The 11,357-nt window shown below is 48.5% G+C and overlaps 6 protein-coding genes across 6 annotated transcripts; 1 reads left to right on the top strand and 5 right to left on the bottom strand.

Moving 5' to 3' along the window:
* Positions 1-40: 40 nt before the first annotated feature.
* Bathy06g01310 (hypothetical protein PPL_00308) lies at positions 41-2,700 on the bottom strand (the record flags this gene model as incomplete). The annotated part of the gene is made up of 2 exons (XM_007512560.1): positions 41-141; positions 216-2,700. The coding sequence occupies 2 exons, from the start codon at positions 2,698-2,700 to the stop codon at positions 41-43; spliced, it is 2,586 nt and encodes an 861-aa protein (XP_007512622.1).
* Positions 2,701-3,118: 418 nt separating this feature from the next.
* Bathy06g01300 (predicted protein) lies at positions 3,119-4,312 on the bottom strand (the record flags this gene model as incomplete). The annotated part of the gene is made up of 1 exon (XM_007512584.1): positions 3,119-4,312. The coding sequence occupies one exon, from the start codon at positions 4,310-4,312 to the stop codon at positions 3,119-3,121; it is 1,194 nt and encodes a 397-aa protein (XP_007512646.1).
* Positions 4,313-4,457: 145 nt separating this feature from the next.
* On the top strand, positions 4,458-6,140 carry Bathy06g01290 (unknown protein; the record flags this gene model as incomplete). The annotated part of the gene is made up of 1 exon (XM_007512775.1): positions 4,458-6,140. The coding sequence occupies one exon, from the start codon at positions 4,458-4,460 to the stop codon at positions 6,138-6,140; it is 1,683 nt and encodes a 560-aa protein (XP_007512837.1).
* Positions 6,141-6,198: 58 nt separating this feature from the next.
* On the bottom strand, positions 6,199-8,014 carry Bathy06g01280 (predicted protein; the record flags this gene model as incomplete). Its single annotated transcript, XM_007512679.1, has 2 exons — positions 6,199-6,201; positions 6,242-8,014. The coding sequence occupies 2 exons, from the start codon at positions 8,012-8,014 to the stop codon at positions 6,199-6,201; spliced, it is 1,776 nt and encodes a 591-aa protein (XP_007512741.1).
* A 172-nt stretch (positions 8,015-8,186) lies between these two features.
* Bathy06g01270 (unnamed protein product) lies at positions 8,187-9,935 on the bottom strand (the record flags this gene model as incomplete). The annotated part of the gene is made up of 1 exon (XM_007512674.1): positions 8,187-9,935. The coding sequence occupies one exon, from the start codon at positions 9,933-9,935 to the stop codon at positions 8,187-8,189; it is 1,749 nt and encodes a 582-aa protein (XP_007512736.1).
* A 152-nt stretch (positions 9,936-10,087) lies between these two features.
* Bathy06g01260 (glycerate dehydrogenase) lies at positions 10,088-11,185 on the bottom strand (the record flags this gene model as incomplete). The annotated part of the gene is made up of 1 exon (XM_007512309.1): positions 10,088-11,185. One exon carries the CDS (start codon positions 11,183-11,185, stop codon positions 10,088-10,090), a length of 1,098 nt encoding a protein of 365 aa, XP_007512371.1.
* Between the last annotated feature and the right edge of the window lie 172 nt (positions 11,186-11,357).

Below are 11,357 nucleotides of genomic sequence, written 5' to 3'. Positions count from 1 at the left end.
CGCTTCAATATCCATCAGTTTTTCTTTCAACGCGTTTTGCTTAAACTCTCTGGATTCGCGCGTCGTCGGTACCGTCGAAGAAGAAGCGTCTTTCCTCGGCGTGGCGTACTGAGACGACGTTCTCGTCGCACTCCCTTTCATCTCGAGTTTAGCTTCGAGCGCGATGCATGCGTCGATGGTTTCTCGATACGAGCGATCTAAAGCTGAAAATCTACTGCTGCTACTATTATTTGTGTTAGTATTCTCGTCGCGACCATTCCTATTGTTCGTGTTATCGGCGCCAAAAAACGTGCCAGTCGCCTTTCTCGACATCGACTTGAATGTTGTGTTCGTCAATTTCAAATTTCTTGCGTTTTGCTCGAAGTCGACATCGAAATCCCATGAACTCGCGGTTGATTTAGGACTATTTCTTTCATCCTTTGCTGATGTTTTTTTCTTCAGTGGAGACATCGAAGCTGCGATAGCTGGCGTTCTGCTGGATTGCCACGCGCTTTTTGCCTTCATCTCCATCGCGCGTTGTCTCCAAACGCGAAAGGCTGCGCGCAATCGTCTCGCATCGTTTTCTTCAATAAACGCGGATTTTAGCGCCAACAGCACCCCGTTTCTCTTCGCGCTTTCCTCGCGCCATCTTTGAAACACCACACTCGAGACGCGTTCGAGAAAGTTTCGTCTCTGAAAACGTTTCGCGGCTTGAACGATGGCGATGCCTTCCGGCGTCCCGAAATGCGTCTCGGATTCGTCCGCAATCGCACGTTCCACGACTGCGCGTTTCATTTGCTCTATTCTAGTTTGCTTCAACATTTGCACGTGCGTGTTCCATGCCAATAAGCAGTCTCTTCTTAATTGCGTCTGTTGCTTTCGATATTTCTGCGCGATAAACTTCTCCGTCAGCGCCAATCGATTTCTACTGTCTTCGGCTGAGCGTTTCCAAGACATAAATACGGCTCGTAAAACTTTAGCACGATGCTTTTCCTCTCTTCGTAACGTAAACGACCGTCTTTTTTCCGTGAGTGCTTTCCAATTTGCAAACGGTTGCGCAAAATGTCGCTCGTAGTGCTTTTTCGTCTTTAACGTTCTCACCAACGTTTCGTCGCGTTTCTTTTCCGAAACGGCTAAGGTTCGCCACGCTCTGAATACCTCGCGCATTTTCGAACGTTCGCGAAACATGATCGCGCGGTCTAACTTACGTTCTTGACTCAACGCTTTACGGCGCGCGACCGTTTTTTTATGCCAAAACTGAAGCGTTTCCTTGAGTATTTTCGAATCATATTTTTGCATGGCGTCGTTTTCGAGCATTCGGAACCGTTTTTCCACGTCCGAAACCATCTTCCACTGTGAAAACGTTCGCTTTAGCAGTTCTGGTTTCACTTTCGTTTCAAAATGCACCTCAGCTTTCCTTGGATTCTCTACTCCTTGCGTTCGGGTTTCGTTTCGCCAAATATAAAACGCTTTGGCAACTTTCTTGGAGGACATGCGCGATATCGCTCGCGCCTGTAAGTTGGTAACAATCTTCGAACGCTTAGCGTACGTTCGCATCTGTTCGAACGCTTTCTCTTGCAACTGCGAGTTTCTAAAAGCAGCCGCTTTCCTCTCGTTGCTTTTCCCTCTCTCATGTTCTCTGACAAAAACGTCTTCAAAGATTCGTTTTTGCATCCGAAACCGTTTCGCTCGAATGTGATTTTCCAGACGGCGTTCCAACGCTCGATCCTTTTCCCGTTCCTCTCGACTCGTTTCCGTGGCTTCTTTCCACTCTCGAAACGTGCTCTCAATCACGCTTCTTCGTTTCTTGAGCAATAAAAACCGCAACGTTCGCTTCCATCGTTTCGCTTCCATCGTTTGTTTTCTCCATTTCGTAAAAAATTTCCGCGCTAACCGCTCCTTCTTTTCCTTCTCCATCGCTCCAACCGCGCGTTCGATCAACCTCTCCTTTCTCTCTTCGTACCTCTTCCTCCCTTGTTCCTCCTTCAACTTCAAAAGCGCAATCTCCGCTTCAAATTTCTGTTTCGTCTCCGCGTCTCGACTCGCGCGTTCCGTCGCCACTCTCAATTTCTCGTTTTCGTTCGCTTTCGTAAACTCCTCCAACTTTGCCTCGTGCGCGTTCGCTATCCGCGTCTCCTCTTCCTTCCATTGCTCTTTCTCTTTCTCAAATTGCTTTTGCAGTGCCTCCATCCGCTCGTTCAACTCTTTCACCTCTCTCTCCACATCTCTACTCTCTTCTCTCTCCTTCCTCTTCTCCCTCGCTTCCATCCGCCATCTCTCAAACATCTCTCGTTGCAACTTCATCGCTCTCCGACTCGTCGCCCGCGCCAACCGTTCCTTCAACCGTTTCCCGCTCATCCTTTCTTTCCTCCACCGATCGAACGCCGCTCTCAAATATCTCAGCCGTAACCCTTCCACTTTCGATTTCAATCGTTTATTCTGTATTTTCGTCCTTTCCACTTCTTCTCGCCACCTAGTAAAACACGCGCGTTGGTACCTCAGCGCTCGCCTGTGCAAGGAAAATTTCAACAGTTCCATCTGTTTCTTCTCCAAAACGATGTGTAACAGTTGCGTTTGCTTCTCGGTTTCCGCCTGGTGTCGCCAGATTTGGAAGGTCAATCGAAGTAAGCCCTCTTTGTTTTCCTCCTCTTCCTCGTCGTCGTCGTTTGAAGGTTTTTCGAGGACGATGTCATCTTTAGTACTCCTCGTCGTCCTCGTCATCATCGGCTCAACCAAACCGCTCTTTTGACGACGATGTTTCCCCTGATGTAAAAGATGTCAATCCTCGCGCGCGTGTCTCGAACGTCGTATAAATTTTTCTGCCGAAAGAAAGTGCTACGAATACTACTACTACTACTGTTACTGCGCGATGATGATGATTCGTTTAACTTCTTCTTCTTCGTTATTACTTTGCATTCTGACGGTTGTATCTGTGAGGTGTTCAAAATGCATTTTTTCTCCCCATGCACAAAATGGGGGGAGGAGGAGCAAAATTGAGTAAAAGGTACAACGCACACTAGAGGAAAAATGGTGTTTGCTTTCTTTCTCGCGTGTGCGTTTTGTTTTTAATAACACGTGCTGCTGCTATACAAAATACAGGTTGCTTTGGCTTTTGGATGATGATCTTTCACATCATTTTTTACACCAAAGCGATAAAGTCGTCTCTGATATTTTCCAGCGCGATGAGAACCTCGTTGCGTCTTTGTAACGGGTTCGTGAACGGGTCGTTGTATTGCGCCAACTCGACGAACTCGTCGCCTCGGCGAGGGAGGAATTCTACCCCGTCGTTTATGGATTCTTCTCTTTTCATGGCTTCTCTCAACTTTTTTTCAGTCTCGTCCGTGATTTCTTTGTTCGCGATGCCGGAGAAGGACGCCACGGCGACGAGAAATCGTTCACGGTCTTTCACCGCCACCGAACCGTCCACCGGCTTGATTGAATTCGAACTCTCTTCCACGACAAACTGCATCTTTTGATTCTTATTCGAAAACACCGGCGTCGTCATCTCCATCTTTTCGTTTTGCTCGTTCTTACCAAAAATGTAACCAGCTAAGCGGTTAAAAGCCTGCCCAGCTTCGCTATCTTCCATCTTCGCGCTCCCGGTGTTTGAGTTCACTGTCGTCTCGGCGACGAAAAATTTCTCGTATTCTCTCACCTCGAAATCGCGGTACCTCCTCAACGTCACGTACTTCGGCGTCTTCAAATTCTCCGGCGTCTTCGCAAAGTTAAACACCTGCTTTAAAACTTCCTGCACGGCTTCTGGACTCAAATACGTTTGGTTCTCGATGCTATCCCACGTGTCCACGTGTTTCACGCACTCGTGCGGAAACCTCTGGTCCATCTCCATGATGGATCTCCCGGTAAACGTCAGCTCGGGATTCCACAAGAACGGAAACGAAGGTAAGTACATCTTCATCGTCCATCGCGTCGTGATTTCAAAATCGTTCGTCTTTTCGATCGAATGCATCGTATATATTGGTTTGAACACGTTTTTCAACATCTGTATGTTGAAGTTGTACCCCGAGAAACTTTCGTATTTCGAGAGCGGATCCGTGAAGACGACATTTTCGGCGTATAACTTCGGATCGATCCCGCGATCGTCGAATAAGTGCGACAAGTCTTCCGTCAAATCTCGTTTCAGCTTTTGGAGCGTTTCCCCGGTCAACCCTTTACTCTCTTCTTCTTTTATCGTTTCTGTTGTTGTTGTTGTTGTTTGTGCCGCTCCGTCGACGTCAACAGATGATGATGATGACGACGACGACGACGACGACGATTCAAACGACGATGCCGCCACGCGCTGACGATGAAAACGCACGAAAGCGCTTCTCCTCATCTTCTTCCCGCTTCTCCCATAACTGCTGCCACAACATCTCGACGCCGCCGACGAGTGTAACACCGAACAACGCATAGTTTCCAATGAAGAGATTTCGCGAACGATTTCCCTCACAACAACAACTTTCTTTGGTCGTCGTCGTCTGATGACAAGCAGCGCTGGCACGAACGAAGGCGGTCACTACGGGAGAGTGTTCTCGCTGAGCTTCAGTCCTCCTTTTCTCGACGACTTTAAAGAGGATGAAGAAGAAGAAGAAGTACACGCGCAGCAAAATCCCCTAACGGAGATGAGAACGACGAGGACGACACCAAAGAAGAAGAAGAAGAAGAAGAAAAGGAGACGAAAACGATTCTTAGCGACGAGCGGAGAGGACGATTGCGTGCGATTGTGGGTCGTCCACGCTTCTTCGGAGGAGGAGGAGGAGGAGGAAGAACAAAGCGTCAAAGTGGAACCGAAACCGTTCGGGTTGAGCGTCCTGAGAGGACACTCCGACGCCGTGTTGAAGTGCGCTTTTGGCCTTTCGCGCGGCGCTTTCGATGACGATGATGATGACGATGAAAAGTGCTGCGAGAATAAGTCGTCGTTCGCGTTAGCGACGGGGTCGTCCAACGGCGAAGTGTTCGTTTGGCGAGTCGTGACTACCTCTGGTTCTGGTAAGAGCAAAAGCGGCAAAGGCGAGAACGGCGACCGGTTGATGGCGAAGTTTAACGCGAACAGAAAGAGAGCAGAATATGGGATTTCAAACGAGGACGACTTAGTCGAAGATGCTTTTGACGGAAAGGACGACGAGAAGGATAACGACAACAACGAAGTGTACGGGTTGAAATTTTTAGGCGGAAAGGATGAGTATTTAGTCATCGCCACGGACGCGGAGTTGATTGGCGTGGAAGTTACGCGGAGGAGTTTGAACGAAAAGAACGGGGGAGAATCATCGGTAGAGTTGAAGGAGATTGCTCGCACGCCGCTTGGATTCTCGTTGAACGAAAATGTCGGCGATGGCGGTGGTGGACAAGGTAAATTCGATATAGCGTACGCGTTTGCGATGGACGCGTACGCGACCAGGAGTCGGAGTCGCGTTGATACCGATACAATGGGAAATAAACACATTTTATCGGTTGGATATTCAAACGGGACCATGCGCATGTACTGTTTTGATGCTAAAGCGCGAGAGTTTTATCTCGTCGGGGAGAACGCGAGCGTGTTTGATGACAACAACGGCACAGGACGGAAGAACATGGCGTGCACGTCGTTAACTTTCGTGTACCCAGCCGTGGAAAACGAACTCGAGCAGTTCCCGAACGTTGTGATGTGTAATCGTTTTGGCGACCTCGTGATGTCGGACGCGAAAAATTGGATCGAAAGGAGCAAACCGAGGTTAAATGTGCAAACAGATTTCGCGTTGACGCACGCGGTGGCAGATGTTGGGAACGGGTTCGTCGCGTGTTGCGGACGCATGAAGGAACGTAACGTGAATGGAGTAGCTCTGTTTGACGCGTTCGATGTTCAAAGAGGGTCGATGTTCTTAAACGCGAGCGAGATGATGGGCGAGCACGCGTCCAAGTATCCTCTGTTGTGTGTGGGAGGTTTCGCGGAAGATGTCGAGGAGGAGGAGGAGGAGATGGTGGAGGATAGTACTAGACGAACTAGAATAACCGTAGTCGCTGCGGGCGGAATGCCCGCAAAATTAGTCAACGAGAATTTCTCGAATAGAAGCAACGTGAAGAGTTTAGGATTTAGCTTGGCGAAAATGAAAGTAGGAGGGAAAAGAGACGGGGAAGAAGAGAATACCAAGACTTCTCGAGTCTACGCTTGGGATTTCATCACATAAATACAACTTTGACATTACGCATAAATACAACTATTTGAACATTATTGGACTTATCGCGCTACTACTTTATCGAGCACTTCGCACTGTCGTCTAAAATCTACGAGCTCGTGGGCAGCCGCCCAACCGCCCGCAGCGACAGCTGGAAGACCCGGGCCAGGGAATCGGGAATCTCCCACTAACAATAAATTTTTCAAATTACTCTTGGCGGAAGTCACGGGAACCGCGGCCGCGGAGTCATCTCCGGATTCTTTTTTCTTTATCCACCCGGTGCCGCCGTACGTGCCTTGAGAATTTCCTCTTCGTAAAAAGCGCGCGTGCGTAACAGGCGTACCAACCATCTCAATTTCTGCGCGGCTTCTCAAATCCTCGACGGTGATATTATTCAACGCTTTCGCAACAGCTTGATATAACACTTCGCTTCGTTCTTTCTTCAATTTACTGTATTCTTCTGAGTTATATTTCACGTTCTTCCAACGCGCCAAAGGCTCGTTCCCGGGAGTGTAGGCGTGAATCACGTGTTTGCCTTCCGGCGCCATGGACGGATCTTTAATCGACGGTATCGAGACCAAGACGAGATTTTGCTCCGCGTCCACGCCTTTGTCCCAATCACCGACCCACACGTGGTGCATTTCCAGTGTTTCCGCAGCTGGTAAATTTGCGGCGTCAATGCCGAGGTGTAAATGCATGAACGATTGGCAAAATTCGACGTCGTCGTCGACTATTTTCCCGCTTTTAGTTGTTCTAGTCGTAGACGACGCTTCCCGCACGCTCTGGCGCCTCCCTTCCGCGCAATCTCTCAAAAGCGCCTCGGTATCCCAAATCGTCGCGTTTGAAATCACCGCTTTTCTCGCTCTTAAGATCTTCTTCTTCCCGTCTCTCGTTTTCGTGACAATCCCAGTCGCTTCTTCTTCTTCTCCGTCTTTCTTCTCCACTAAAATCTCTTCGCAGTGAGTTCGCAACCGCAAATCGCCGCCGTATTTTTCAAAACCTCTCACTAAGCAATCGACGAGCGCGCCGGATCCACCGATTGGAAACTCTAACGCAGCATTTGGAGCGTACCAGTCTGCAAACATGTACCCAATTTCTGCGCCCATCGTCGCTTTGGACGTCCCACCGGAAAGCAAGAAGCAGAGTAAATCCATGTAATCTCGAATAAACTTCGAGTTGATGTCGTTCTTATCCAGAAACGATTCGTAATCCGATAAAATCGCGTTCAAACTCGGCATCGATTGAAACAACCCCGGGATAAATCTCGCTAAAGTCCACGCCGCGTATGCGTCTGTTCTCACCGCGGCGGGTGGTAACGCCGCGCTCGCTTGCGCCAACGGTTCCATCTTCTCCTTCAATTTTCGCCAATCCGCGACTGCTTCGGCGTCGTAATATTTCTCTAAACATTCGATGAATTGATCGTTTCCTACTTCCGTGACGAACGTTGCCTCCGGAAAGTGCACTTTCCACGTGTTGTATCGAATACATTTCAACGGTTCGTCGATCGCGTGTAATATCTGCCCCAGCGGATTGCTCGTGGGAAACTGAGAGAGACCGGTGTATAAACTCGGTCCGGATTCGAACGTAAATCCATCTCTTTTCCACTCGTGCGCGGCACCTCCGGCGTGCTCGTGCGACTCAACGCAGCAGACTTTCAAGTCGTATTTCGCCAGTAACGCGGCAGCGGATAAGCCGCCGATGCCTGAACCGATTATCACCACGTCGAACGTTTCTTCTTCCATCGCATCATTGGATGATGACGTTTGCGCTTGCACGACTTCTGTTGTTCTCAAAAGACGACGACGACTTTGATGCGTGCGACGATGAAAAACTCGACCACGAGAAGAAGAAGAAGAAGAAGCGGTGGTGGTGCTAATGGTGGTCATAGCGCATCGATGCGTGCAACAACACGACTCCGAAAACGACATGTGTGAGTATGAATACTACTACTACTAACGTTGTGTGTGCGCCCGAAAAGTGCAGAGCAAAAAGCTCTAGAGAAAAAAAAATGTAAAAATGACACAAAAATACTTCAACTGCGAGAGTATCGCGTCGTCATCATTTGAACAACGAGGAGACGTCGTCACCACCACCACCGGAGGAGGAGGAAGAAGAATTTGAGCCGAAGAGCGCGGAAGAAGGCGCTTTCTTCTTCTTCTTTTCCTTGGCGTTCCTTTTTTTCTTTTTGCTCTTCTTCCCGTCTTTGCTTTTTTTTCCGTCTTCTTCTTCTTCTTCTTTGGAAGAACGCGAGGCCGCGTACTCGGCTTTTACGCGGTGTCCGGTATCGCCGTCCTCGTCGTCGTCCTCGTCGTCTCCGAAAAGGCCTCGCAAGCGATCCGTTCTCGTCTTTTTCTTTTCCTTATTCTTCTTCTTTGGAGAAATGTTGGGCTCTTTATGAGCACCCCTAGCGCTCTTCTTTTTCTGCTTTGGCTTCTTCCCGAAAATACTCGCGTCTTCTTCGTCTTCGTCTTCGTCCTCCTTCTCTTCGCTACTCCTATTTCTATCGCTATCGCTACTGCTACTACTCGTTCGTATTCTTCCTTCCCCGAACAGCATCGAGGCAGGTTCGTCGGCGTCGGTATCACTACCGAGCCCGTCGCTCAATAAATCATCCTCTGAACTCACGGAAGAAATGCTGCTCTTTTTCTCCTCCTTCTTTGTCTTCTTCTTCTTTGTCTTCTTCTTCTCGTTCATTTTCTTCTTTTTCGTCGATTCCGCGAGGAGCAACACTTCCTTGGCGAACCGTTCGCGCATCTCCTCTATGGTTTCATCTTCCTTTATTTCCTTCTTCTTTGCCGCTCCCGCTGCTGCTTTTCGTTGATTTTGCATCAATTTCTCTCTTCTTCGTCTTCGCCTGCGCGCTTCAATACTTCTTCTGCCAACGGTATCCTCGTCGTCGCTGTACGAATCCGCTTCGGCCTCTTCGGCCTCGCTTTCCTCCTCTTCGGCTGATGAAGAAGACACCGAAGACGATTCCGACGTCGACGTTTCGCTCGTCGTATCCTCATCGTCTTCGTCACCCGACGAATCGTCATCATCCGTGGACGAAATATACGGTCCAAACCTTTCCGGGTTCGGATTCACCGCATTCGCTAACCCTAACGTCGAATCCTGGTAAAACGAAGCCGTCCCGACGACGTGTGGCAACGGACGCCAAAACACGTTCCCGGTCAATTTCACGTCGCCGCGATGATTGTTCCCGAGCCATCGCTTTTCGGTTTTCTCAATCGCGCGCGCGAGAAGCTCGTTTCGTTCTCGTTTCTTCGCTTCGTTTCGTTCGTTTTTTCTGTCCTCTTTTTGTCGTCCTCGTGTTGTGTCATCTTCCTCGTTCAACGTCGAATCATCACCTACTGAAACGCCTCCTCCAACTGCTTCTTCTTCCTCTTCGTCTTCGTCGTCGTCGTCTTCTTCTTCGTCTTTGACTTTCCTTTCCACGCCAACGGAATTCCCAATTCTGCTCAGACCAATCTTACACGCGTTCAATCGCACGTTCACTTTTGAAGAGACCGCGATTAAGTGTTTCATTTTTAACTCCATCGTCTTCATCTTGCTGTTCTTCTTCGTGTTCTTCTCGGACTTCTTTGAATGATACTCATGGATGAAGATTTCTTCGCGCATCTTCTCGAGCAAATCGATTACACGCCAAAGGTGTTGTTGGTGTTGGTCTCCAAGTCCTCCGCCTCTGGTGAAGGACGACGACGACCATTGGTTCGTGTTATTATTCTTAGTAGTATCACCAAAGTCTTTTTTGAGCGATTGGATGGAGGAGTTTATGGAGGAGGAGGAAGAGGAGGAAAGAGCGGTCATGTTTGAAGCAATTTGAAGAGCAAACGAACAGTTGTTTTTTCCCTTGCGAATCACTTTCTCTCTCTCGTACGACTCGCGGATAGGTTTGATCGAGACGATGCGATAATAAAAGGTATTACAAACGCGCCGCGTTATACATATACTTATTATTGTTATTGATTTACAACGTTTAAAATATCCTCTCCGTCGACAAACTCTTTAATCCTTTCCGCGACGCTATCGATTAATCTTTGCCTGGTTTCCACTCGCTTCCACCCGATGTGTGGGGTTAAGGTGACGTTGTCGTCGAAGACGTTCCCCGGGTTCCAAAGCAACGAGTCCTCGTCCGGAGGTTCTTTCGTTTGGACGTCTAAACACGCGCCGGCGATTTTCTTTTCCTTTAATATTTGGATCAAATCTTCCTCGTTACATATCGCCCCGCGAGCGGTGTTGATTAAATAACTCGTCGGTTTCATCAGCGATAACTTTTCGTAATCGAGCATACCTCGGGTGGCGTCGTTGAGTGGGCAGTGGACGCTCACAAAGTCGGATTCGGATAACAACTCTTCTAACGACTGATAGACGTCGTATAACTCTGTTTTCGCTTTTGCCGACCTCGAATACACGTACGGTTTCATTCGAAACGCTTTCGCTAATTCGCACACGCGTTTCCCGATCGTTCCGTTCCCGCCAATCAATCCTACTTTTTTACCTTCCAACTCGAAGTGCGGCAAGCCGCTAAAGTTCGTAAAGTGTGCGCGTTCGTTCCGCTCCAACATCTTTTGCTGTTTAATCATGCTCGCGGAGGAGTTTAATATGCTCGTGATGACTAAATGTGACATCGCCTCGGTTGAATATTCCGGCACGTTCGTCACGCGAATCCCTCGTTTCTTCGCTTTCTCGATATCGATGTTATTAAAACCAGTCCCGGCTTCGCATATTAACTTCACCGAAGTCGGGAGTAAATCGATATCGATTTCTATTTCTTTCGTGACTATGCAATTGTGACCTTCAGAGCGTTCGGCGACGACATCAGGCGAAGGGGAGGAATCTTGATGCGCGGTTAACGTGTTTATGTTCTTGTTCTCGTTTAAGTTGTGAGTATCTTCTCCTCCTCCTCCCGAGGACTTTGACAGCCCGAGCGCTTGGGAAAGCGAATGTAAATTCAACTTCCCATCGAAATCCAATCGCCCCGCGTTCACCACGCAGACGTTCGCAATCATCTTATTACCTCTCACGATCGCATTTTTAGCGGCAGAGGATGAGGACATTATATCTTCTTCTCTTTAACTTCTTCTTCTTCTTTGTCGTCCAAGTACGTCGTTGTCGTTAGGTAAAGAGAAACAAAGAGAGATAAAAGCGTTGGTCGTAAAGAGAAGGGAGAGATAAAAAAGTGACGAGGATCGTGTGATTTTGAGAGATGAAAAGAATTTTGAGTCAAGG

The sequence above is a fragment of the Bathycoccus prasinos genome (assembly GCF_002220235.1).
Source record: "Bathycoccus prasinos genomic : Chromosome_6".
Classification (NCBI taxonomy): Eukaryota; Viridiplantae; Chlorophyta; class Mamiellophyceae; order Mamiellales; family Bathycoccaceae; genus Bathycoccus; species Bathycoccus prasinos.
Note: the sequence above shows the minus strand (reverse complement) of the source record. Positions and strands in the feature narration are given on the sequence as shown.